Here is a 25999-nt window from a genome sequence, read left to right on the forward strand (position 1 = left end):
TTTCTACATTGTAAATAATTCTTGAAGACATCCAAACTATGAAGGAACACATATCGAATTATGTGGTAAACAAACAAATGCTCAACAAACCAGAATATGTTTTATATTTTAGATTCGTCAAAGTAGTTGAATGAGATCTACCTAAGTAGGCTACATTTGCACAAGAACTTCATAGTTGCAGTGATACTTGAATTTAAGTTAGGTTTGTTAATACTTATATCAACTCTGCCAGATGAAATGGATTTGTAATAAAAATATACTGTATTGATTCACTTTTCTCAGAAATAAATGTATTTCATGTTGTAGAATAAAACAGTGACCATTTTCCAGCTAATAAGGACCACAGACCTCTTTTATTCCTGTTGGAAAAAAATGCACTGTGAATCTGTCAAAGGAGCCCATGTCTGAAGTACTTCCAGGTTTTGGCACTTGTACAAACATGATAGTATAAATGGTAATCAGACTCTAGGCGCCACTTCACATACCTTTAGTCAGGTCTGATGACATACTTAGGATCGCAAAGTCAATATGCCACAACATGTAACTAATATTCAATAAATTACATTTTGCATACAGCATTAAAGTAGTAAAAAAAGATGTGTTTAAAACTATCACCCTTTGTAAGCTTTGAAAATGAAAACAGAGATGTATACTGAAACTTTGACACATGTACTTTTGATACAGATGATAATGAAGGATGTTAAATTATCAAATACTTTATTTTTTACATTAACAATCATAGAAAGAACCCCAAAGTAGAATGAATTAATCCATGCAGGTCTTTGGTATGACCTTCAGTTCCGATAGTCCAGCAGCCACGGATGTATTCTTCTGTCTTCTCTAGGTGAAGCATTTCCTGGGAGTGATTAATCATTTCAGTCTGTTTCATTTTTTTTCTTCGGGACATCCAGGTTTTGTTGACCTGAGGGCTTCAGCACCGGTTCAAAATAAGGTCTGTAAATATAAATACCACCAGCGACTCCAAGCACTGTGGCTAAGGCGATCTGTGTGAAGGGCATTCTCCTCCGAAACATGGCTTCTTTTAATATGAAATCCTAATGTAGGCACAAGATGAACCTGAAAGTAGAGTAAAGTGGTGTTATCCAAGACACTAAGCACTATGAATCATCTTTTTTTTTTAACAATAATAATTTTGTATCTCCTGTGCTGTTGAATGATAAATGTTCTTACAAAATTGTAAGCATAACTTTCAGCATGGAAGTTAGCTGCTCTACATACAGGTAACTGCTGTGTTGCTGTCTGTGCTGGGCCAATGCTTTTGATTCTAAAGCACATCCAGAGCCACCACATAATAGTTCTCCATAAATTATATGTGTACAGTAGATTTTCATGTACAATCATCAACCAAGGAGGACAACTGAACAGCGACCTGTTACCTGCATTATTATGAATCTACACCTGTGTATATCCTGTTCAAGATGAATGAGCATCTGTACTTATTTGATCAATTTGGAACAGGGCAAATAAGGCCAGATTAGCCTATACACTATGCTTGTTAGGTGTTATGATTAAGTAGTGTGTTGCTCTAGCATCTTTAATCAATCAAGTTAACTCAATGGGATCATCAGACTGCCCACATGTTGTGTGTTCATGGTCATATAAGCCATTGAGCAAGACTAAATTGATCTTTTCCCTGACAATAAAACTATTTCCAAAGAATTAAGAGACGTCTTATTTTGAAAACCCCAGACCGGATATGTTGACACTGTGTCCGCTCTCTTTACAGTTTACTAACATTCAGTTAACCAGGTGAACTCAACTCAAACGCGACAATGTAGCTGCTGTAAAAGCGATTATTTATATCCATAACTCACCGAGGAAGAGGTTTATCCGCAGGGTCTGTAATCACCAAAGAAAGACAGACAAGGGGCGCAGAGGTTAAAGCACAAGTTACGACAACAAGGACACAAGGAGGCTCCTCTGCAGCGGCGAGCATTCTTCTTCTTCTACGCTGAATTCTGGCAGAGCTGCAGAAGCTTCAGTCCTCCACCGGAGGAGCAGTCAGACCAGGAACCTGCTCGAGATGTACAGGGTTACAGCAGCATAGGTTATAGTGCAAACCAGCTACATGGTAGAAAAAAGTATTTTAAATTAGTTAGTAATAAAAATAAAAATCCACAATAACTAAAACATTTATTTATAAATAAACACAGAATAGTTATAGTTATAATTATAGTATTGCACAGTGTATTTGTATTGCACAGATTTGTAGTGTTTTGTTTTGTGGTTAAAAGTCAGAATCGCTTAGAACTTCACTTTGTCTTTACTAAATATTCACCTGAGCAACATTAGAAAGAGTGGAGTTTAAATCATGTCATGTTTTAAGGAAAAGTAACGACGGATTAAAGGGAATAATACAAACCAAAATACTTAAAGGTAGGTTGAAATGTGACTCTTACTAAGTAAAAATTTGGGACTTTTTACTTCATCTTAACATGGATCATAAATTTGAGTCCAGAGCTGCTAAATAAAGTCTAATCTCTCAAATAATAGTGAAGCAATGAGAATGAAGTGATTACTTTTTGTTTGTACAGCATTGTCTATACCGTGAGTACATTTGGTCCCATATAACACTTACTCTCCTTTTTTTAATTGATATATATGCAATGTAGTAGAAATTGTTTCACCCAAATATGTCTAAAGGCTCATCATACATCGAGCCTTTGCAGAGCAGAGCTTTTATTTTGAAATCAGGAAACAACGTTCCGCCGGAAGTAGGTCTGAGTGCGGAAGCGCACGTCAGAAGCTGAGCACAGCTCCCTGTGAGAGGTGAAGACGAGATTGATATCATTTCTTTATTTAGTCGAAGATGTGAAAGTTGAATACTGTTGTTTAAATAAACTGAAATATTTCTGTTCATTCGTAGCACTCGACCAACAATCTGTTTTACGTTCATTTCATATAAAGTTATTATTGTTTTAAAGTTCACGAAGCCTCTGACTGAACATCAACAAAGTTACAGCCTGACAGGTGATACTTGTAAATAGTCCTGACAGGTGATACTTGTAAATAGTCCTGACAGGTGATACTTGTAAATAGTCCTGACAGGTGCACTGTGTTGGCAGGTAACAAGAGAACCATGTGCTGATGGAGAAAATCCGACCACGGCTTAAATTTGGAAATAAAGTCGAAGATGTGAAACTAAGGAAACGAAAATCCCAGCTGTACGCCAAGGAAGATGAAAGTCCTCTTAACGACGGTGGGTTCATTGTATGAAGTATTTAAAATACAGCAGTACATTGAAGTTAAAGGGAGCAAACAGCTGCATGCTGTGATGATAATAAATCAGTAACACCACTAATATGAAGTGATTTATCCTGAACTCCACAGGTGAGCTGAGAACCAGAGTCATCGTGTTTTGTGTGGCATTCAGGCTGATCAACTGCTTCCTGGTTCAAACCAGCTTCGTCCCTGATGAGTACTGGCAGTCTCTGGAGGTCTCCCATCGTATGGTCTTCAAATATCCTTTGACATTATCATCTGCAACTGTGTGACTGGACTGTTGTGGATTAGCTGCAGACAAAACAATAGATACATCAGGCAATGGATAAAATAAATAACGATATGAACAAGGCTGGAATAAACAAAGACCAGATAAATAATCACCGGAGTCATGTACCAAAGAAGTTACAATAGTCTTGAATTCAGCCAGATATTCCTCAGTTTAATTTATTTTCTTTTGGAGCAGAAAACACTAAAACTTTCTGTACATCAGGGACTGAATATATTGCTTTACTTTTCACATCACTACAGTATAGAAAGCATGATTTAGCAATGTTGGATTATTCAGAATATTTTTTGACTCTATTATAAGTAAGAAATAGCATGCAAAGGAACACCTGTATTTTCTATTCTTATTCAAACCTTAACAGTGTGACTTATGGGTATCTGACCTGGGAATGGAAAGAAGGAATAAGAGGCTTCACCTATCCACTCTTCTTTGCGTTCATATACAAGATATTATACTTCATAAACTACGACTCAGTCTTTCTCCTGGCAAGTTCAGATATTTTCTATTCAGACAACCTTTACATCGGCATGTTTATGACCAAATATATTTCCTGTAGTCACTTTGCGTCACTAATCCTGGTCTGGTTGGTTCTACAGATATGGCTTCCAAGAATTATTCAAGCACTCTTTGCTGCGTTTGCAGATGTAAGATTCTTCTTCCTCATGAGAACGTTGGAAAGTGGCGACGTTGCAAAATGGACGGTAAGGAGTTCACCTGTTGTACTGTGTGAATTACTGCAGTTCATTCTTCAAACAGAGCTTTGAGTCTGCTCAGATCTCCCCGAGGTTTTCAAGCTGTCTCAGTTCTCGAGTCACCTAAAATACACAAGTTGTCCTACAGCGTCTTCTTGTTTTGGTCTCTAGTTCTTCTGCCACATGTGCTCGTGGTTCTCGTGGTACTGCTGCACCAGGACTCTGACCAACAGCATGGAGACCACCATCACCTGTCTGGCTCTGTCTTACTTTCCATTGCCTGGATCCAAAACACACAGCAGGTCTTGTCTTGTTACATCTTTCTATCTATTTAATCCATCTCTTCACTTAAATATATTATTTACAGACACATTGTTGATGTTTTTCCAGAAAAATATATTTGACCCTGGTCGCCTTGGCAGTCATCGTTCGACCGACAGCCCTGATTGTCTGGTTTCCTCTGGTGATGTACCATTTCTGGCTGGAAAATAACAAACTGAGGCTCATCACTCATAACTTAATTCCTATAGGGTTTGTACTTCTACTTTCCTGTCAATTTAATCTGTTTCATCCTCATGTTTTTATTGCATAATCTTTTTTTACCCCTAATTTCCAGAGCTTTGGCTGTTGTGATTTCAACAGTAATCGACTGCATATTTTATGAAAAGGTAAAACCTAAAATCCATCATGTGATTTTTTTTTTTAGGTTACAGTAACAGCTGCTTATAAAGTCAAATGTAACAGTTGCTCTATCTGTTTCTCAGCTGACCATGGTGCAGTTCAACTTCCTGAAGTTTAACGTCTTGCACAGTGTAGCAGACTTCTACGGGTCTCATCCCTGGCACTGGTACTTCACTCAGGGGTTTGCCGTCGTGATCGGCCCTCATCTTCCGCTCTTCTTTCACGGATGCAGCATCGCCTTCAAAAGATACAAAGTTCTGTTGGCAGCGGTCGTCTGGACAATCGTGGTTTACAGGTAAAATGTCTCGGTTAACAATTATTAGCCCGTATCTATCAAACTTCTAAGAGTTACACTTAAAGATGCTTTAAAGAGCCAACAGTGACTCTCTTCTCATTACAGTGAAGTGTTGGAGTGTGATCACATGACTAATCAACTGTATGCTCAGAGTAAGAATAGCCAATCAGAAACAAGGACAAATGGAATCTTATGAAATCCTAATTTTCTCCGTGAGATGTTATTCTGTAGAAGCAAAAAAGTATTTTTGTTTGTCTTGTTTGTGTAATTTAAAAAATAAATATATATATCTCCAGTGGCAATGCATTTTTGTAATAAACAACATCTCATAAGTATAAGAAAATAGATGGTAAGTGGTGTAACATCCTATCAAATGTGTGTCTGCGGATGACGGCTAACAAGAAAGCAGCAGCAAATAGTATTCTGAATTACTTCAGTTGCTTCAGATATAACAAATTATTCAGTCGTTCAAAATCATTTTTCAGAAGAGGCTCACTCCTGTAATTAAGTCAAAAGAAATTTCATAAAAAGCTTTTATTCTTAAGTTTTTAAGTTGGAGTAATTTTGTAAACAAAGTTGTATTTTCATCTAACAAACATATCTTGATTAATAAAAAAAATGTTGCTGATCATTTTGAAACCTGCACTGTTTACATCCATATTTACTTGCTAGCAGTCAACTTAACTGCCTTTACTGGCACATTGTTGTGTTTGTTGCTGTGTTGCTGCCACCCGCCATCAGTGACCCACTCATAAAAATAGTTGTCGTTACTAGTGGCACATGGAGCCTTTAAAACCAAACCCAGTCTGTTCACTGACATGTTTGAATCCTTTCCTTCAGTTTGCTTCCTCACAAGGAGTTCAGATTCATCTATCCGTTGCTGCCCTTCTGTATGATCTTCTGTGGTAAGCTCTTATTCCACATGTAAAACATCTTTGTGATAACGAACAGACAGATGTGTCTTTTAAATATGTCTTTCTTCTTTTTCTACTACAGGGATATCTTTGGCTAATTTGAAAGCCTGGCGACCAACTGCTGCGTTCATCCTGTTAGTGACCAACCTGGTTGCAGCTCTGTACACCGGCCTGATCCACCAGAGAGGCACTCTGGACGTCATGAGCCACATTCAGACTCTGTGTGATGTCAGCAGCACCTCCAGCCCTCCGCAGCCAGACGTCCTCTTCCTCATGCCCTGCCACTCAACTCCTTACTACAGGTTAGGACCGCAAAGCGCAACACTCTGGTTCTGACTTTTCAAAATAAAGCTTTAGATAGTTGACTTCAGCGTAAAGATAATGGAAATTGTCCAAAGTTTCCAATTGAAACAAAAAAAAATCAGGAAGCTTGTATAAAACCTGTGCACTTGTTATGGCTTTTACAATATAATTTGTTCCATGGCAATTGTGCAAACTGAATCTGCTGATGAGGACTGTGTGATTCAGTCCAAAGAACAAAAAATGTAAGGGTTAATTAAGGTTCATTTTATTTTCAACTGTACACTTTTGTACATTACTTAGGGCTGGGTATAGTTTTAAATATTGAATAACCTGTGATTTAACCTTTCTGTGAGGAATAGAAACATGTTAACCCTTTTTAAATTTAGCCAAATATGCAAAATGTATTAATGCAGTAGTGATTTTCTTTAATAAAAGCAGCTGTACAAGAATGTAGCCTACATACAAAATGAAATTAAGAATTGTGATTGATTTCAGAGAAAATATAACCAAAGATTTAGTAAATAAGTCTAAAGTGCATTTGTGAATATATGTTTGTGTAGACTGAAGAAGTTCTTATCTTGTGTCCTTAATGCAGCAACTGACTGTTCTCTGTCTTTGTAGCCACGTCCACTGCCCGATGAAGATGAGGTTTCTTGAGTGTCCTCCAGACCTCGGAGAGGAGGGTTACGTAGATGAAGCAGACAGCTTCTACGACGATCCTCTTCACTGGCTCAGAACTTCATTTCCATACAAATCTTCTCTACCAACCCATCTGGTTTTGTTTGATGTTTTGGAGAAGGTAAGATATTCACAAGTTATATTTCTCCATGTATTTGTCAAAAGGTATGTGTGATATGTATGAATATGTTTTTTTGTTGCAGGAGATCTCCGTATTTTTGCAGGGGAATAAGTTTGTGAGGACAGCAGAGATATTTCATACACACTTTCCAGAGGGACGAGTTGGAGGAAGCATCTTTATTTATGAAAGGCACTGACAAACACTGGAACATGATATGGATTTGCTACTGAAATAAATATTTTAAACTAATTGTTTTATGTTTTGGTGACATTATTTCTTCCAGTCATTTTTTGCCAGAACATGTAAAATAAAACAAATAAAACCGGCCGGTCCAGTTAGAACAAGCTCGAGGTGGAATGTTAGAAAACGGCATCTTAACTCTGAGAGCAAATTACAACCACTTCACACACAAACTTTGTAGCAGCAAATTAAAAACATGGCTATACAGAAAACATCCAAGAATGTGGCATGTTTATATTTTTGTTAAAACAAAAAAATTCTCTACTCAATCATTTCTTGTATTTTTAAACATTAGTGCAGTGGTTGAAGATGGGTTTCATTTGTGTTTTAGAAATAAATCATCAGGTCCATCATTTAAAGTTGTAAAAGTGTTTAACTTCACATTTGTAACTTGTGAATCAGATATGCCAAATCTTTCACTCAAACATAACAATTACTTCACTAAAAACAAAACAGCTCAAGGACGTTCAGTAGCATTAAAAAGGTAACGTTGTGCAAACTTACAAAACACATGAGACTTTGCATCTAAACACAAACCAAACTAAAATATTAAAACCAGTTGAGATATTTTCAGTATTTGGGATCAAACGGCATCGGACCCAGTTCTATTTTGACGTCAGCCATGTGTCCGTCTGCGTTTCTTCCTGATCGGCTCCATTTGCGTTCACTGTGTGGTCGATTTCTGGCTCTCTGCTTTCGCTGTTGATTCTTCGCCCTCGACTCCTTAGAGTCTGTGTCTGGTCTTTCAAACGGCCCACTGTGTGATCCGAACACAAAACAAACATCATTTATGTTCAACCTGCAGCATGATGATCAAGGAAAACTGGCAGTATTTAAAAAACAACAACAACGAACTGACTAAGATAGCGGGAGCATCTAAAAATAAGGGACATATCAGCACGGATTTAAAGGATAACTTTGGCTTTGCTATTAAGACAAAACGCTTAAATGGTAACTGGACACTATTTTACAATGTTTGTGTGTCGGGTGACTAATGGGGACAACAATTTTTTAAACTGGTCCAGTATTGAGGCATAATGCTGCAGCCCCTAAACAGGCTATAATGTTATTGCTCGGGGCAACTCCTCCTCTAAGTGTCTGACAACATTATGAAAAAACCCTACAGAGAAACAAAAAAGGTTTCTATGTACCACTCCTCTCTCCAACTCCTCACTGACGTTTTCACCGTTATCTTCTGGCAACAAGTCGCATGAGACAATAACAAATAGAAAGCCAAACGGTAAGAAAAACATTTTATCTCTCCGTAGGGTTCTTTCCATCATGTTATTAGACACTTATAATAACAATCTGGGCCTTTTAGTGGCAAAAACAAGCACTTTTAGTGGACGTACACTGATGGTGAGGAATTTCCCAGAACGATGACACTGCAGCACTGCTGCTCAATACTGGACCAAATAAAAAAAAATGTCCCAGTTAGTCACTTAAACACACAAACATGGGAACATAGGGTCCAGGTTTTAAAAAAAGACCTAAATTATCTTTTTAAAGAAAATAGTTTGGTCTATAAAGCAACTAAAAGTAGGTCCTAAGTCTGAGAGGAGTTAGAGGCAGTAAAAACCTGCTCAGTCAACAATCAGTCAGCTGTACATCATGCAACTGCAGTATGCATATATATATATATATATATATATATATATATATATATGAATTATTTAAAGGCATTACTTTATAGTGGGTGAGACAATAAGAATCTATCCTTGAGGCACCCGTGTGTATGAATATTTAATTTCATATTTACTGAAACAAACCTGTCAATCACATATTGAGCGAGCTCATAAACAAAACATTATGTCATGCATAACGATGGGTCAAACCCACCATTTCTCTTGGCTTAGGAGTTCTGTGAAATGTTTTATTTTACGGGACAGTTTCCTGCAGTTTCCTGGATTGAAGTATTTGTTGCACATTTTAGGTAGATTCCTACTTATAAGGTAAAATAATTTATAACTTACTTTGGGACATATTTCTTTCTGGAAGCCTCTCCAAAGAAGTGCCGGTAGACAAAGTCATCAAGATCTCTGAATACGTCGTCATTCAGGCCATGATAATCAGACCCGTGAATGTTAGTCAGATAGTTTTCCACGACGCTGATAAAGTCTGTGAACGGCATCTGGTCGTGGTTGAACATTCCGTTGTGGAAGAAGTTGTTGATGAACATCTCCAGCTCTTTCCAGTGGTGGAAGTGGTCGACCTCTTGTTGCACGTAGCTTTCCAGCAGCTGGTAAAATTCTTCTGCTCTGATTGGCTCCATGGCTTTGTTGAAGCGATTCATGGACTCCTGATTGCGGGCGTCTTGACCTGGACCTTTGTGAACTTTATCCCCTGATTTTCGAGTGTTGTGGTTGCTCTGGAAGGAATCGTCAGATTTGCGTTGGTGTCTGTGATGAGGGTTGTGGAATCCGTGCTTCCACGACTCTGTTGTTTGCTTCTCACCGCGTCTCTTATTATAAAAACCTCGGGCTTTGTTGATGATGGTCGAAGCTGAATCCTTGAAGTGTCTGAAGGTTAATTTGACAGAATCTGAAAACTTCCTCAGGTTCTCCTTCACAGCTTCCTTCGCTTTCTTTATCTGCTCTTTGTGGTGATGGACAAACTCCTTAGTGGAGTTCTTCACAGCATCAAATGTCTCTTTCACTTTCCCTGCCACGCCCTCTTTTGGTCTTTTAACTCTGGGGTCCGTGTCTCCTTTAGCTCTTTCTTCCTTGGTTTCCACATACAGCCTCTCCCACAGGTCCGAGCGCTGCTGCTCGAAGCTCAGTCTCTTCTCCAGCTCCATCAGACGTGATTGGAGCCCCTCTGCCTCTGAACCAGCTTCCTTTCCAGCTCTGGGGATGTCACTTCTCAGCACATTTAACTCTCTCCTCAGCTCATCTGTAACCGTTCTCTCCTTCGCAAGCTTCTTGCTCAGTGTCTGTGCTTCAGCCGCCATGTCTTCCCCTTGGCCGTATAAGCTGTTGATCAGCCGTTTCTCCTCCTCCAGCTGCTCTTTCAGCCTCTGGATTTCTGACATCAGCGAGTCGGTACCGGTTCCCATCGCCTCCCGATCTGTAATCTTAGAGCGCAGGTTTCTCAGCTCGTCCTGTAGTGTGGAAAGGGATTTTTCTTCACGTTCCAGGGAGGTTTTCAGCAACTGGTTCTCAGCTGTCAACTTTTGCTGCTGTGACACAATGTTCGTCCTCTCCTCAGTCGTCTGTTTCAGCAGCATTTCTAGGTCATCTCTCTGGGCCTTAATGGGAAAAGGAACAAATAAACAAAAGAGGGACTTGTGTTCATATGAGTCATGATTATTTCATTAAATGACTTTAAGTGAATTTAAGTAGTAAAACAAAATGGAAAAGGACAAATTAAATGCGTTTTTGCTTCAGTTTTGATTTGTAACTCAAACCATATCCTTAATATGTTATTAAAGAAGTACATAGGTTACCTGAATGTGCTCCTGTTTGATGTTGAGCTCCTGGTTCTCTTTCTTTACCTTCTCAATCACTTCTGTCAGCAGGGAAATCACTTCTTGCTCATCCAGGTCATCCGAACCAAACTCAACCCTCTGGAGTGATAAAAGGTCATGGTCCATTAAAGTTGTCGTTATATTGGTCAGGATTGTGGAAGAGGATCAGAATGTTCACTCAATATATTAATTCAAAATAAAATTCAAGCGTCTTTTTTTTGTAACAATGACTTTTAATACAACATTGTTCCAAATCTGTTCAAATCCACTACACCAAGGCCGACTTGACTATGAACTCCTGGTACTATTCTGGTGTAATGCAATGAAATAAAATACACCCTTACTTTGAGCCTTCTTCTTCATTCTTTATGTGTAATCTCAAGTCAATGATAGATTTTATGTCTTTGTCGGTGGATTTGACTGCATTATGTTAAAAGCTATTTCCAAGTTTTGATCACTTTGTTTACATACAAAGCAAGCAAGATATAATAATTACCTAATAATAAAATGTAATACATTACAAACACTACAAACTACAACCTCGGGAATAACCAGAGTTGAACCAACACCCTTTGACAGTATGTATTAAAAATTATACCTGAACACTTTTATTGATACATTATGAGACTGTTGTTTGGTTAAGCATTTAAGAATAAAGTAAATACAAATTAGGGTTAGGGATTAGTATTATGCATGAAAGACTTCACAAAGCGTGGCCACAATGATAAATTATTATTGTAATGCAATGTGATGTTACATTACATTACATTACAGTCATTTAGCAGACGCTTTTATCCAAAGCGACTTACAATCAGTAGTATATTACATATCATTCACCCATTCACACACTGATGACAGGCTACCATGCAAGGTGCCACCATCAGACTCTAACTAACATTCATGCAACATCCAGTCCACACCGATGGCAAGCCTTCGGGAGCAACTTGGGGTTAAGTGTCTTGCCCAAGGACACATCGACTGCCGAAGCCGGGTATCGAACCACCGATCCTCTGATTGGAGAACTACCTTGCTCTCCACTACGCCACAGCCGTAAGTTGTGACCTGCGTTTTCACTGACCTGGTTTACAAAAGCTTGTTCTCCAACATGTCGTCGAATCAGAACACCAACGTCCTTCACTCTGAGTTTATCAACGGTTTTCAGTTTTTCTCGAATCTGGACTGTACCTGTAACACAAACAGATTATTTACATATAACACTTTTTTTTTTTTTTTTTAGCAATAGGAAGCATGTCTGCATCACAGTTTGCATGTGATGACTCAGCAGTCAACAGTGGTCTATAAAACTCAGAAAGAGAGTTATGAGGAACAAAAAAAAGGGACAAACTGTTTAAAGTTCACATAAGAAGTGTAGTTCCCACCAGAGATAAAAAAAACAATGACATATCTCTTGCACTTGGTCTTAAGTAAACTTAGGAGCCTTGGGGAAATAAACTGACATTTCTAAGGCTTCACCTGGAGACTGATACCAACAAATAAGCACAACGTCACATCTGAAAGACAGGGGGCCATGAACCAAAACCAGACATGTATTTTTTATGATTATTTGATTGGTCACAGATGATGAAGGTGCTATACTTTAAATCTTCTGGCAAATAAAAAATATGTACATTAATGTCTGTTAACTGGAAATGACTGTTTAAGTAAAATCTTTCAGTGCTCTAGTGAACTTCTCACCATAGAAGTGGCCAACGCCCATACTGATGGCTATGACGAGGGCGATGAGGACACAGCTGTTGAGGAGGCTTCTGCCCCGGCCTTGCATTCGGACATCCAGACTTCTAACTTCTGCCTCTTCCTCCTGCTGCTGCTGCTGCTGCTGCCACTTCTGTTCTTTGACCTCCTCCTCCTCCTCACTCTGGCCAGATTCCAGCACCTCCTCCTCAGGTTCTGTGACGATGCTCGTGGTATTCTTCCTCAACCTTCGTCTTCGGACCACAGCGCTGGTGCTTCGTCCTGCCTCATCCTCACTGCTGCTGGAGTTTGTCACTGTAGGCTGCTGCAACGGGAAAACTACAGCAAAAGTACACAAAGTTATGGCTGCAGTTATTATTTGCTGAAAAGAAAGTAACAGGAAAAGAGGGACACACAAAAAAAGGCTGAGAAAGCAAGTGTCAGTGAGGCTATTCGTGCAGACAACATATTAAGATCAACTGATGGACAAATTACATTACATTAGATTACATTACAGTCATTTAGCAGACGCTTTTATCCAAAGCGACTTACAGGAAGTAGAACATTGCGAAATGTCTTTGATTACGTTAAAGCAATAGTTCAACATTTTCAGAAAGACACTTATTTGCTTACTTGCCAAGATGAGAAGATCAATATCACGGATAAGAAATAGTACAGCACACAACCCCCTTGATGTTATAATGTGTTGTTTTTATGCTTTGCTTTTAGTATGGGTTAAACAAGAGAGCGTGTTAATAAATGAGCTTTAGAGGTGCTGGTAGTTTGATTTTGTTACCATCAGACAGAGCCAGGCTAGCTGATCCCCCCGTTTAGTCTTTGTGCTAAGCTAAGATACTGTAAATACTTATTGCACACACAAGAGTGGTATCAATCTTCTCATCTGACTCTGCAAGAAAGCGAGTAAGCAAACTTCCCGAAATGTCAAACCTCCTTTAGCAGAGGACGGCTAAAACAATCTGTGTAAATACCAATGTTAAACAGAAATGAAGAAACAATTGTTTCCCTTTCAGTCACTGGATAAAACACATATATTATGGGATATCAAGCCTGTGTGACCTGCCTTAAATAAGGTATGATGTTAACATAAACTAAAGAGATTTCAACGCTTTGTTTTACAATATATATAAAATACATCAATAGATAACCCTCTCGTGAATTTTGAAGTTTTTATATATAGCGGTTGCTTACAAGTGGCTAAATGAAACTAGAAAACGTCATCACTAGAACACTAATTTGCCTGTAACTTAGTGGTGGAGATGTCGGTGGCGTAGATTGTCTGTACTAACGTTAGCTTTTTACAGCTGCCTATTGCATTCATGCTTAAAAAAAGTGGTGTTCCTTTGTGAAGATTATCTGTTTGCCACAGACCTTATTTGCTTCAGGAATCCAAAATCCAATGAACAAATTCCAAATGGTCAAGGCATCCCAATCTTTCCAGGGATCGTCCACGCCAGGAGACCGTTAAAAATGCTAACACTGAGACAGCTACTGAGCTTAAAGACGCTTACTGGCGTTGCATCCCAACCACAGGTATAAGATTTGCATTCAAAGGCACGGCCTACAAGTATGTGGTGATGCCGTTTGGCCTGTCACACGCTCCCTGCAACTTTACCAAATGTGTCGAGGCGACGTTGGATCCCCCTTGGAGAGCGGTGCTCGAATTTTAGCCTATCTACATGATTGGGCTCTGATGGCAGGCTCTGGTGAGCAGGCAGCTGTGTCACTCCACATTCAAGCTCTATGACTTTTAGTAAATATGCAGAAGAGTTCGATAACCCAGAGTCAGCAGTTTTCTCTTCCTGGGCTGGAAGTAATTGTTTCCAGACGGGCACATCTGTTTGGGCGCAGAGTGGCCAAGAATAACTGCTGCCTCCCTCAGTTTTAGTTGGAACGCAAACTGCGTTTTCTGGAATTTTTGCAGCTAGTAGGCTGGATGGCGTCCATGAACACTGTGATGCCAAATAAATATAGATAGGGGTCTGCCCCCAACTGTGTTGGCAAAGATCCAGAGTGCGAGGGCATCATCGGCTCGAGGCCTTTATGCTTACATGGCGAGCATTACTGTGGTGACGTTTGTCACATATCTCACCACAAGTCATATACCTTAAATGGTGTGAATGGAGGCGTCTTCAGGTAGGTCGATAGGGCATGATATCCCATACTAAATGGTTGGTACCTCAGTCAAGTTATAGATATAGCAATTCTTTCTCCTAAATTTCCTGTGTTGGATTTATTTTCTAGAAAATGTGGTTTTGTTTGTCACCTCAGTTCTTCAAAAAGATAAAATGCAAAGATATATCGAAAAAAATGAACACAATAAATCTGCTCATGCACACAGATATTAAACGAAAAATCATGGGTTATGTCGGCATATTATCTGTTCACAATTCTTAAACTGACTGAATTTCACCATAATTCTAATATCACTACATTTATTATATTAATTACACTACTATTCTAAGGTAGCCAGACCTACAAAGACTCACACATGCGACCACGTGGAAATATATGTGGTTGATCATGCTTTTTTAAATAAGCACAGCTGGCTCATATTATTAAAACAGTGGGTGTTCTAGTCAGAAAATGATAAGGATTAGTTATGTGCATTGCTGAGAAACGCTTAGCATCATATTAGATTCACTCCAGTTTCAATCAGGCCACCTGAAAAAGAGCGGCCTCCAGTGAGCTGACTTCTCAGATGGCAGCCTAAGTTCACGAGACTCTGTGGGAGTTTCCAGTGACTCAACATCAAACCTGCTTTGATGATGTAGAAAAAAGGCAGGGGAACAGAGTTTTTGTGTTGATGTGTCAAATTCCCTTATGTTGACTCTTTGGCTGTGAAATGAAATCAGCTGGCTAAAGAAAACCTGAAGATAGAACAGTGTAGACGTGTATGTGGTGTTGCAGTCCTACCAGTCTCTGCTGCAGTGAAGGCATACTGGCTGCTGCAGGAGGAACCAAGGTAAAACTCCTCATTAGCTGCCGCCGCCTCCTCTTCCACCTCCACGTGCTCGCCCTCCTTCAAGTCTCCAAGAGTCACAATGTCTGAGTGATCACTGGAGGACAACAGAGCCATGTGCTGTTTCCCTTTGGAGTTGTCTCCCGCCTGGTGAAGAAAAAATATACTGAAGTTGGAAGGCAAAGGGAGAAGCATCTGAATTATTCAAAGGCACCCTGAAGGTTATTTGAATAGTCTTCTCACCTCGGAAACACACAATGTCTCATCTATGCTTTGTTCTTCCAGAGTTTCATCAAGTGACTCAGCAACCTTCTCTTCAACACACTGAGCTGAAAATATAACAAACAAATTAAGATGTGTGAATCAATTTTTATTGAGTAATTAGATCTGAATTGTATCCTCATAAGGCAAACTTTTTTTCTTCATGCGTCGTTAAGGATCTTTCAATGGACTGAAAAGGGCTGTATTCAGTTTTCTTTATACATTCATGGGAGGTACTAGCTATGCTCTTCATTTTGAATTTAGCACATTAAAATAATTTGGCTACAGTGTGACTTTTAGAAGTCTTACAAAGTCTGGGTTTCAAACTGGCATTCAGATGAATGACATTAGGTAATTCTCACTTGTTTGGTTAACTTCTCATAATCCTGTGTGCACCTGATGTACCAATGAAAACTTTTATTCCCATAATATCATACTAATTACATATTTAGAAGTTATGATTACTGATATTGACTATTTGATAAACTCTAGCAGAAAAAAATGGTATATTATGAGGATTTCTTACCATTAGATGCAGAAGCCTGTTTGTCCTGCAGCTCTGGTTCCTCCACTGGAGGGCGCTCTAACAGCTCAGCTTCCACTGCAGCCTCAGATCCCAACGTCTCGATATCTGAACCCTGTCAACACAATTAGAAACATTAAACCTGTACAAAAATACTCTTTTTAACCAAAACCCTGGCTTGACTTTTAGTAAAAAAATACATTTTTGCATAAAAATTGCTGCATTTCATTCTAGGGAATTTCGGATTGTCCACTATTATGGGATTCTTTCTTGTGGCAATATTTATTAGCAGTTTGTGCTGTAACATCTGTGTACTATGTCTTAAAGTATTTTAATATAATCAGATTAACAGTTTATCATATGAAACAATATAAAAGTTGTCTCAACAATTCCATGAATAATTTGGGGAAAGTTGCCCAAAAATTCAAATTCAAATTCAATTTGCTGAAAGTTGTGAAGATGTTTGAGATAACAAACCTAGAGTCTCATTTTGATTTAAATGTGTTGCTGGACTCCACTGATCTTGTGATTTGATAAACATATCTTTAGTTTCTTTCACAGCATTCGTCATATTTTGAGGTTAGTTTTGTTTCTTATTTTATCTTTGAATGTAATAAACCCCTCTCTCTTCCTGCAACCTTAAAACAAAAGGAAAATACTAATAATACAACAACAGAAAAAAGATGGGATTAGGAACAAAACAAAGGGATTTAAACCTCATGACTGATTATGGTCCAGCCACAGGACGACTCTGCATCACTTGACGTCTCTGACATTTCTGTCAGTTGTCAGCAATATACAGGGATCTAGAAGAGATAAGGAGGTTAAACACTGGAAACAGCATGTTTTGGTGAAAAAGAGAAGCTGTGTCAGTGTGTCAAGAGCTGAAAAATTATGTCATGAATCTTCAGTTCAAACAGTCCAAAATTAGCCTGTTATTGTGCATAATCGAGATATGAAATACAATAAAAACCTTCAAGAGTGCTGTACAAACGCACGCTGTTTGCTTTTCTTTCCTCGGGTGTATTTGACAGTCAGATATAATAATTAAGTGCCATGAAGGCGTTAAAAAGCAGGAACCTGATACAAGCGTTTCCTAATAATTTTCTGTGTTCATTGATGAAAATGAATGGGTCGACGGCGCCTGTCGGTGAGGAGTCACAATAATGACACTAAAGTCAGCTTATTGGGGTGTCCCTGACCCCTGACCTCTGACCCCTGACCTCTGACAGCCTGTAACTGCTTCACTATCTGGAGATCTGGACAGTAACCTGGAAACATTTATTGATTGTTAAACTACATTCACTATGAGCCAAATGTTTTATAAAACATAAAAGTGATTGCCATTGAATAGGCTAAGCTGTCTTGTTGTGTTTAATTAAATCCCTCTTCAGTTATCATTCTCACAAACAACAACAACAACAACACATAAACACACAACAGAGACCTCTACTGGTGACAGACCACAGCAGCAGACAACACATGATGCCAGCTCTTCAGGCCTGACAATGACAACACGTTTCCTCCACAACACTGTAACTGTAGCAACAGCTAGCACCATGTAACGGCTGTGTAACGGCTGTTTAACGGCTGTGTAACGGTCGGTTCGCGGCTAGTTAAGCTAACTAACTTCCAGGCTAACGTTAGTTGTTACGACTTCTCTCTGAACATATAAGTAGTGCCTTGTGTGTTAGTTATCTTCAGCAGGCTCATAACATCACTAGCTTGTAATAAACTCATTAAATGGACTTAACGAACCGGTATTTTGTGCCCAAAGACGAAGCAGCTGTTTGCAGGGAGCGCAGGAGTTATTGCAGTATGCCCAAGCCCAGGTTATCCGTTAACAACACGGCAAAGCGCTGTAGTAAAGGGAAATGTAGTTTTTAACTAGTATCGGTGGACAGGCGGCGCATCGCCGTCAGCGACATCATAGAACTACATTTCCCATAGTTCATCACGGTGGCCAAACGCGCTTAGCGAGGGTGGAAACAAGTCTTGCGGCTCTGTGAAAAACATAAACAAGGAAGCGTGACAGAGCAGCCCGCCAACAGAAGTAACCATTACGAAAGACCACAAAACAAACTCGTTTGGTGTCGTTGTACTGTGTTGTGTCGTGAGCAGAAGTTTTATAAAGTATGCCACTAATGCCGAGAAGTTCAGCTGTTTGTCAGAAAGCACGTGCTTGTCGTTGTCATGGGCTGCGGGCGCGTGTTGTCGGCTGTGAGCCAACCGTTCTGTAGAGAACAGTTCTGTTGCTCGACTGGAAGGTCGAGGTCAGGAACTGTGGGAGTAATTATACCACATAACACTGCAACATGCAGAGAAACACCCTCAATAAACCACCAGCAGTTAAATGTGTCCTTCAGTTTGAGGGAAGAAATAACAAAGACTGCAAAATACTAACAATTTAACATATATATATATATATATATATATATATTACCAGGACACTCATTCAATATAGTTTTTCTTTATTTATTATTATTTTTATTTTTTTTTTTCTACAGAAAAGATTAATATTGAAGACATCCAAACTATGAAGGAAACATGTGGAATTATGTGGTAAACAAACAAATGCTCAACAAACCAGAATATGTTTTATATTTTAGATTCTTCAAAGTAGTTGTGTCCAAACTTTTGACTGGTACACTATATATATATATATATATATATATATATATATATATACACACACAGTGGGTACAGAAAGTATTCAGACCCCTTTAAATTTTTCACCCTTTGTTTCATTGCAGCCATTTGCTAAAATCGAAAAAGTTCATTTTTTTTTCGCATTAATGTACACTCAGCAACCCATCTTGACAGAAAAAAACAGAAATGTAGAAATTTTTGCAAATTTATTAAAAAAGAAAAACTGAAATATCACATGGTCATAAGTATTCAGACCCTTTGCTCAGTATTGAGTAGAAGCACCCTTTTGAGCTAGTACAGCCATGAGTCTTCTTGGGAATGATGCAACAAGTTTCTCACACCTGGATTTGGGGATCCTCTGCCATTCTTCCTTGCAGATCCTCTCCAGTTCTGTCAGGTTGGATGGTGAACGTTGGTGGACAGCCATTTTCAGGTCTCTCCAGAGATGCTCAATTGGGTTTAGGTCAGGGCTCTGGCTGGGCCAGTCAAGAATGGTCACAGACTTGTTCCGAAGCCACTCCTTTGTTATTTTAGCTGTGTGCTTCGGGTCATTGTCTTGTTGGAAGGTGAACCTTCGGCCCAGTCTGAGGTCCTGAGCACTCTGGAGGAGGTTTTCTTCCAGGATATCTCTGTACTTGGTCGCATTCATCTTTCCTTCAATTGCAACCAGTCGTCCTGTCCCTGCAGCTGAAAAACACCCCCATAGCATGATGCTGCCACCACCATGTTTCACTGTTGGGATTGTATTGGGCAGGTGATGAGCAGTGCCTGGTTTTCTCCACACATACCGCTTAGAATTAACGCCAAAAGTTCAATCTTGGTCTCATCAGACCAGAGAATCTTATTTCTCATAGTTTGGGAGTCCTCCATGTGTTTTTTGGCAAACTCTATGCTGGCTTTCATATGTCTTGCACTGAGGAGAGGCTTCCGTCGGGCCACTCTGCCATAAAGCCCCGACTGGTGGAGGGCTGCAGTGATAGTTGACTTTGTGGAACTTTCTCCCATCTCCCTACTGCATCTCTGGAGCTCAGCCACAGTGATCTTTGGGTTCTTCTTTACCTCTCTCACCAAGGCTCTTCTCCCACGATTGCTCAGTTTGGCTGGACGGCCAGGTCTAGGAAGAGTTCTGGTCATCCCATACTTCTTCCATTTAAGGATTATGGAGGCCACTGTGCTCTTAGGAACCTTGAGTGCTGCAGAAATTCTTTTGTAACCTTGGCCAGATCTGTGCCTTGCCACAATTCTGTCTCTGAGCTCCTTGGGCAGTTCCTTCGACCTCATGATTCTCATTTGTTCTGACATGCACTGTGAGCTGTAAGGTCTTATATAGACAGGTGTGTGCCTTTCCTAATCAAGTCCAATCAGTTTAATTAAACACAGCTGGACTCCAATGAAGGAGTAGAACCATCTCAAGGAGGATCAGAAGAAATGGACAGCATGTGAGTTAAATATGAGTGTCACAGCAAAGGGTCTGAATACTTATGACCATGTGATATTTCATTTTTTCTTTGAGGAATTTCTTTGCAAAAATTTATACATTTCTGTTTTTTTCTGCCAAGATGGGTTGCTGAGTGTACATTAATGCGAAAAAAAAATGAACTTTTTCGATTTTAGCAAATGGCTGCAATGAAACAAAGAGTGAAAAATTTAAAGGGGTCTGAATACTTTCCACTGTATATATATATATATATATATATATATACCCACTGTATATATATATACTTTTTGCCTCACAACAGAGTGGGAACCAACCCTTAAAAATAAAAAAATAAGAATTATATATCATACATACAGATTTTTTAATTTTTTGGGGGTTATAATTTCTGTAATAACTTAATTCATTATTAATCAGTAATCCTATGATCTGCTGTTAACATGTTATACCAGTAGAGGTCACCGTTGTAAAGGTTAAGGTGTGTTTGTGTGTAGGTGTTTGATAATTAATGAGTGCTTTGCTCATATTTTTACATAATAGCTTAAAGAGTAAACGCTTATGTACATGGAGCAATAAGGGAACTATCATTTCTAACCAATTAAAGCACATTAAAGTGATAAAGACTGTGTAACATTGTATGAAAAATGATGTGCCAGCTAAGACTTTCTTGTAAAAAAAAAAAGTTAAACGTATAACTTAGCAATATAAAGTGTTTGGAAATGCAAACTTAGGTGTAAAACAATTATTTTTGAGAGAATTGTTGTAAAAGTATAATGCAGTTTGATGTTAAAGGGACAAAGATATTCGGAATCTTTAAGTAAAGATCGTAGTACCACACAGTAAAAATCCTGCATTATATTGGACAATTTATTGGACAAAACAAGTGTTGTGAAAGTGACATTTCAAATTTTAGGTGATTTATGACGGGCATTTCTCACTATTTTTTGATTTTTTTAGAAATCAAATCAATCAATTAAATAATTCATTGAGAAAATATGCAGCTGATGAATTCATGATGAAAATAATTATCAGTTGCAGCGCTATATATTAAATAGTAAAAAATAACCTATTCAACGAACTTAAAGATTGATGGCTCACAAACATGATGCTGTATTGTGGATTGTGGATAAAATTACACTCTTTGCAGTTACACAAAACCAAAGCAATGACAAATGACAGTATATTCAGTAAAAAAAACTGAAGACTTTTTTAATACTTTTATTTAAATTGAGAATCAGACTTTGTCATAATTAACCACTGTCTAAAATCTCCTAACTATACAATTTTTTGGCAAAAAACAACTTGCAAGTGACTTTGCTGACAAAGACAAAATATAACAAAACATGAACAGAACATATCAGAACACATAATAATTACAAAAAGGTACATTCATTTTTCAAGACTTGAAACCTGCTTTCTCACTGAGGAGGGACAGCTGCGGGTTCCCCTGAGTTTTACTTAAAAAATGACCCGCAGCACTCCACCTCATTATTTAAACACAACAGTACTGCAAAAAGGGAAAACAAGATTCTTTGTTTTATCCCTTTGAATTCACACGTTAAAGAGATGACAGACAACAGGCCAACATTTCGGGACATTCGTTTGAGGATCTTGACCTCAATCTTACAGATTAATGACCCAAATAAATCGCATCTGAACCTTTAACAGGAATATGAAAAAATAAAAACCTAAGGTAGCACTAATGTATAAGGTATGAACTACAAAGGCCCAATTCAGAACATGTTTGACTCCAACAGCTTCACAACATCACTCTAACATTTTGGGTTCAGAAAATACGCCCAGGAGCTGTTTTCAGATTCTGTATTGAGCCCTTTAAGCTCTAACAATACAGGATATATGAAGACATTATGGATTAAGTTCAAATGGAAATGTATATCCTTTGTTTACTTTGCATAAGCAGGAAAATCATGACTCCACTGTATAAAAAAATCTATTTTCTCTTGAAAGCCAACAGATACAAAAAAAGATGAAAACTTGATTTAGTGGAAATAAATGATGATTAAGGAACTTTTTTCATCCTGCTTTCTCGTAGTTCAACATATTATACAGTAATACAATGAGTATGAGAACACTGAAAATGACAACATTTCACACAAAGATAGGAAGCTTTTAAACGGTTCTCTGTCAGTACGCCAATATGCAACGGTGACCTTTAAAAAAAAATCTTTGGTTAACATTGTTTGCTTTTCAAAAGAAAGTTAAGCTGATTGTGTCACTTTTCATCCCGAAAATGTCCCATGATTGAATCCTCCGCAGAATCCTCTGATTAAAAATACAGAAATGTGAAAACAATTGCGTGCCCACTGACTTTTCTACAATCTTTGTTATGATAATTGAAAATAAATTGTGAGATCTTCAAATTATCTGTGTTAAATACATGAAATTTAAATATTTGACATGTAATTATTGTTTAAAATGTACTTTACGTATCTACCATGTTTAAAAACTCGGTAAATTATGTTTCACTCAGTTGAAAGATCAGTGGGTACTCATTTTCCCACAACTGCACTGTTGCAACACAGACACTACTCAATATAATATACTGTATTTAATAATTTCCCCCTACAATGTACAGATATCTGTTTGCAACAGTTTTGGAGGCACTCTGCGACAGAATAATTTGGTTTGTGTGCATAACATTGATTATTAATCGTCACTCCATCGTCATTAAGTGCCAGTTTATCCTGCTGGCACTTCCTCAGAGTTTTAACCCACAACTCTCTTCACTCTTTTTGTCTCGGGTCAAGGCCACTAACGTGCAAGGCTTTCGTTTGAGGAGCTCAACCGATCTCAAAGGCCGCGCTTCATCTTTGGTATAACGTTTTTTGATTATTTCACATTCCTCAGTAACCTTCTGCCAGAGATTAGTTGAGAGACTAAAATAAACTAAGGTAGCAAACAACTCTTTGGCTAATAGCGTCACAGTCACCGCTGCACATTGGCAGATAATACAAAACTACTTGGCAGACAAGTGCTAATTTTTATCTACTCTACAGCAAAACTAAACAACTACTTGGAACAAAGGTAACTACAATGTGTACTCAGTACTACATTATCTTCCAACAAAAATATAGTTTTATGGTGTTCATTCAATTCTTCACTTTCATCTCTGATTAAACACTTCCACTGCTTTTTACTACAATCATTGTTCACGTGTTTTGCATCCTCACGTGGAGCTTTTCCCTCAGAATGATTAGGCTTTGGTTTCCACATCTGAGGGACGCGTTCCCACATTAAGGCCAATTATAAAGCTTTTGTGTACCGACACGCCACTGCAAGCACTTCTGGTGTGAATCTTTACACAAATAAAAAGGAAGAAGTCAATAAACAAAAGAGTCTGTTCTAAAAAACAGACGTTATGGGAACTAGGGAGAAACTACAGAGGGGGCTTTCTTCTGTAGGGAGGGCAGCACAACACCAGATACATTCATTCTATTAGGCAATTACACTCTACAACAGTTTAGTACTGAGAAGATACCCTGTCAGTTCAGCATGTAACACTACATGACTTTTCCAATGTACTAAACTTTGTTCCCTGAGTTTAGGAAAACAAATAAAGACAATAAAATAAATTCTTAATCGAGGTAGTATAAAACAGGAATAGCAAGGGCAGCTGCACAATGACATACAAAAACAAAAGCAGACATTCATTATCTTTTTACACCATTACTCAATAATGGACAAAAATGATCAAAACACACTATTAATACTGGCTCAGTACCTCAGCAACATCTGAGGAGATAAATAACAAACTGTATGTTTCCCATCCTTCAGAGAGGAGAGAGCTGCAGCGCCCTTACCATCCCGTAAAATCAGGACAAAGTAAGAGAAAAAGACAAAATTGAATGACATTCGGGAGAGAAGTCATCAGGAAGTATAAAATGTAATGTAACTGAGGCGGCCCATTACAAAACTTAGGTATAAGTAGTTATTAAATATACAGTGGAAGTTTACCCAGAGGTAAACCGAGGTAGATAATCAGTGAAAAGGACTCACACTTCCCTTTCACTCCAGTGATAAACTCTCTTAAATAATGTCAGAAATGTCACTTTTTGTCACATTTCTGACAGTCTTTTTAAACATTCATGGTGGGTGAGATTTTTTTTTTTTTAAACATACACACACAAATAAAGGGAAAGTAAAAAAAGACATTCATTGAATGAAAAAGAAAGAAGTAAAAGAAATCAAATGACCCCTCTCTGCCAACATGTTATACTGTAAAAGGCATTTGTCGGCTTTCTGTTCATTTTGTGTTGGACCAGGATAAAGGTTGCAAAAAGGTCTCCCTCCTTGATTCTTTACAGCTCTCCCTCATACTTACATTCAGGCCTGTGGTACACTCACAACCGAAAATAACTGCAGGACGTTTACGTGCAAGAAATTTGGAATACAGAAATGAAATGATTCTGTTGGTGGCAGCTTCATAGTTCAAGAATTAGTTAGACATTTTGGGAAACACACTAGAGTCGAGTAGACAAGAGTTAGATGAGAAGATTGAAACCACTCTCATATCTAAGTGGTTTCAATCATCTAAGTCTCACCAGAAGATGAATAAGTGAATGTGAAAATAAAAAGAAATATATGAAGCTGCAGTGAGCACACAGACATTTCTATGGCTCAGCTGTTTATCTACTTCAGTGCAGTTTGACTTTCTTGCAAATGTACCACTGCCTTCACACCTTCACATACACACGTACATACACACACACACTTAGGCACACACTCTCAGGCGCACACACACTCAGGCACACACACACTCAGGCACACACACTTGGAGAGAAAGTGCAGACTCAGAACTGCTCTGCGCCTCATGATGACAGCAGCCGTTCTCGACAGACTCGGTTGACTTCAGGTCAGTCTGACTTTCCTCCATCAGCTCGCCTGACTCTTCTGGGGTGGCGCTGCAGTCTGAGCCTCCGCTGTCCTCCGCCGTCTGAGACGGAGGGCGGCTGCTGGTTCCAGTCGACAGGTTGGTCATCTCTGTCTCGTCGTGAGAGTAACGACCCGAATCACCGGTTGCGTGGCTGCCCTCACTGCTGGAGGAGCCCTCCGAGTCGCCGGGACGCCAGAGCAGGGCCTGCAGGGTGGTGGGCTGGTCTGGAGACATGGACAGCTCCTCTTCATAGGTCAACACTGTGGTCCCGTGTTGGTAGGAGACGGTACTGTGTCTCATATTCTACAACACAGAGAACATGTGGTTTCACTTAGTCTGAGTGTTTATGGCTCAGTTGTGTAGTTGCAGATAGCTGCAACCAATCTTGATGTCACAAGCAAACCTGCAGGAAATTATCTTATTCTACCTTCACATAATGTCATCCAGTTAAAAATAGGAGCCTCATAATTCTTTTTGATGCAATTTTCCACTCTTTATTGCAGTTTCTGAAAAGCCCTATTTATATGAATTACTAATCAAATGTGTTTCCTTTACTCTTCATTTCATGATGCTCTTAAGAGTTAGATTTGGCAGATGAAAAAACAATAACCTCTATATCATCTTTACCTCCTTCATGGTTCTT

General features: G+C 38.8%; 4 protein-coding genes across 8 annotated transcripts in view; 1 reads left to right on the top strand and 3 right to left on the bottom strand.

Moving 5' to 3' along the window:
- Nucleotides 1–3: 3 nt before the first annotated feature.
- Nucleotides 4–1974, bottom strand: LOC129101069 (protein PIGBOS1). Its single transcript, XM_054610686.1, has 2 exons — nt 1836–1974; nt 4–1077 (listed from the first exon to the last, which is right to left on the bottom strand). Exon 2 carries the CDS (start codon nt 1032–1034, stop codon nt 876–878), a length of 159 nt encoding a protein of 52 aa, XP_054466661.1. The 5' UTR covers nt 1035–1077; nt 1836–1974; the 3' UTR covers nt 4–875.
- Nucleotides 1975–2008: 34 nt separating this feature from the next.
- Nucleotides 2009–7781, top strand: pigb (phosphatidylinositol glycan anchor biosynthesis, class B). 3 transcript variants are annotated; one of them, XM_054610674.1, is made up of 14 exons: nt 2009–2092; nt 2348–2397; nt 3087–3220; nt 3352–3481; nt 3900–4017; nt 4129–4233; nt 4396–4526; nt 4615–4755; nt 4841–4892; nt 4989–5200; nt 6041–6105; nt 6197–6416; nt 7039–7216; nt 7299–7781. In XM_054610674.1, the coding sequence occupies exons 3-14, from the start codon at nt 3109–3111 to the stop codon at nt 7410–7412; spliced, it is 1578 nt and encodes a 525-aa protein (XP_054466649.1). In that variant the 5' UTR covers nt 2009–2092; nt 2348–2397; nt 3087–3108; the 3' UTR covers nt 7413–7781. The 3 variants fall into 3 exon arrangements, with proteins under 3 accessions (XP_054466649.1, XP_054466629.1, XP_054466640.1); XM_054610654.1 differs by lacking the exons at nt 2009–2092; nt 2348–2397 and adding an exon at nt 2709–2790; XM_054610665.1 differs by lacking the exons at nt 2009–2092; nt 2348–2397 and adding an exon at nt 2802–2991.
- A 241-nt stretch (nt 7782–8022) lies between these two features.
- Nucleotides 8023–18226, bottom strand: ccpg1 (cell cycle progression 1). 3 transcript variants are annotated; one of them, XM_054610634.1, is made up of 11 exons: nt 18137–18226; nt 17095–17184; nt 16382–16493; nt 15838–15923; nt 15549–15741; nt 15297–15389; nt 12618–12953; nt 12001–12107; nt 10902–11021; nt 9430–10703; nt 8023–8213 (listed from the first exon to the last, which is right to left on the bottom strand). In XM_054610634.1, the coding sequence occupies exons 2-11, from the start codon at nt 17152–17154 to the stop codon at nt 8027–8029; spliced, it is 2568 nt and encodes an 855-aa protein (XP_054466609.1). In that variant the 5' UTR covers nt 17155–17184; nt 18137–18226; the 3' UTR covers nt 8023–8026. The 3 variants fall into 3 exon arrangements, with proteins under 3 accessions (XP_054466609.1, XP_054466600.1, XP_054466618.1); XM_054610625.1 differs by having other exon boundaries at nt 15297–15392; XM_054610643.1 differs by lacking the exon at nt 15297–15389.
- A 6998-nt stretch (nt 18227–25224) lies between these two features.
- prtga (protogenin homolog a (Gallus gallus)) overlaps nt 25225–25999 on the bottom strand; it is a 29294-nt gene continuing 28519 nt past the window's right edge. Inside the window, exon 19 of the mRNA XM_054617165.1 lies at nt 25225–25659. Within this exon, the coding sequence (XP_054473140.1) occupies nt 25225–25659 (435 nt within the window). The remainder of the gene's footprint in view (nt 25660–25999) is intronic.

Source organism: Anoplopoma fimbria, chromosome 2 (genome assembly GCF_027596085.1).
Source record: "Anoplopoma fimbria isolate UVic2021 breed Golden Eagle Sablefish chromosome 2, Afim_UVic_2022, whole genome shotgun sequence".
Classification (NCBI taxonomy): Eukaryota; Metazoa; Chordata; class Actinopteri; order Perciformes; family Anoplopomatidae; genus Anoplopoma; species Anoplopoma fimbria.

What these genes read in the sequence shown, in the direction of transcription:
- LOC129101069 (XM_054610686.1), bottom strand. Translation starts at nt 1,034, where the DNA reads ATGTTTCGGAGGAGAATGCCCTTCACACAGATCGCCTTAGCCACAGTG.
- pigb (XM_054610674.1), top strand. Translation starts at nt 3,109, where the DNA reads ATGGAGAAAATCCGACCACGGCTTAAATTTGGAAATAAAGTCGAAGAT. An exon ending in ACGACTCAGTCTTTCTCCTG is followed by an intron (nt 4,018 to 4,128) that starts GCAAGTTCAGAT and finishes TTGGTTCTACAG; the next exon opens with ATATGGCTTCCAAGAATTAT. An exon ending in CATAACTTAATTCCTATAGG is followed by an intron (nt 4,756 to 4,840) that starts GTTTGTACTTCT and finishes CCTAATTTCCAG; the next exon opens with AGCTTTGGCTGTTGTGATTT.
- ccpg1 (XM_054610625.1), bottom strand. Translation starts at nt 17,154, where the DNA reads ATGTCAGAGACGTCAAGTGATGCAGAGTCGTCCTGTGGCTGGACCATA. An exon ending in TGGAGGCCGCTCTTTTTCAG is followed by an intron (nt 12,954 to 15,296) that starts GTGGCCTGATTG and finishes CTTTTGCTGTAG; the next exon opens with TTTTCCCGTTGCAGCAGCCT. An exon ending in GGGCGTTGGCCACTTCTATG is followed by an intron (nt 12,108 to 12,617) that starts GTGAGAAGTTCA and finishes TTTGTGTTACAG; the next exon opens with GTACAGTCCAGATTCGAGAA.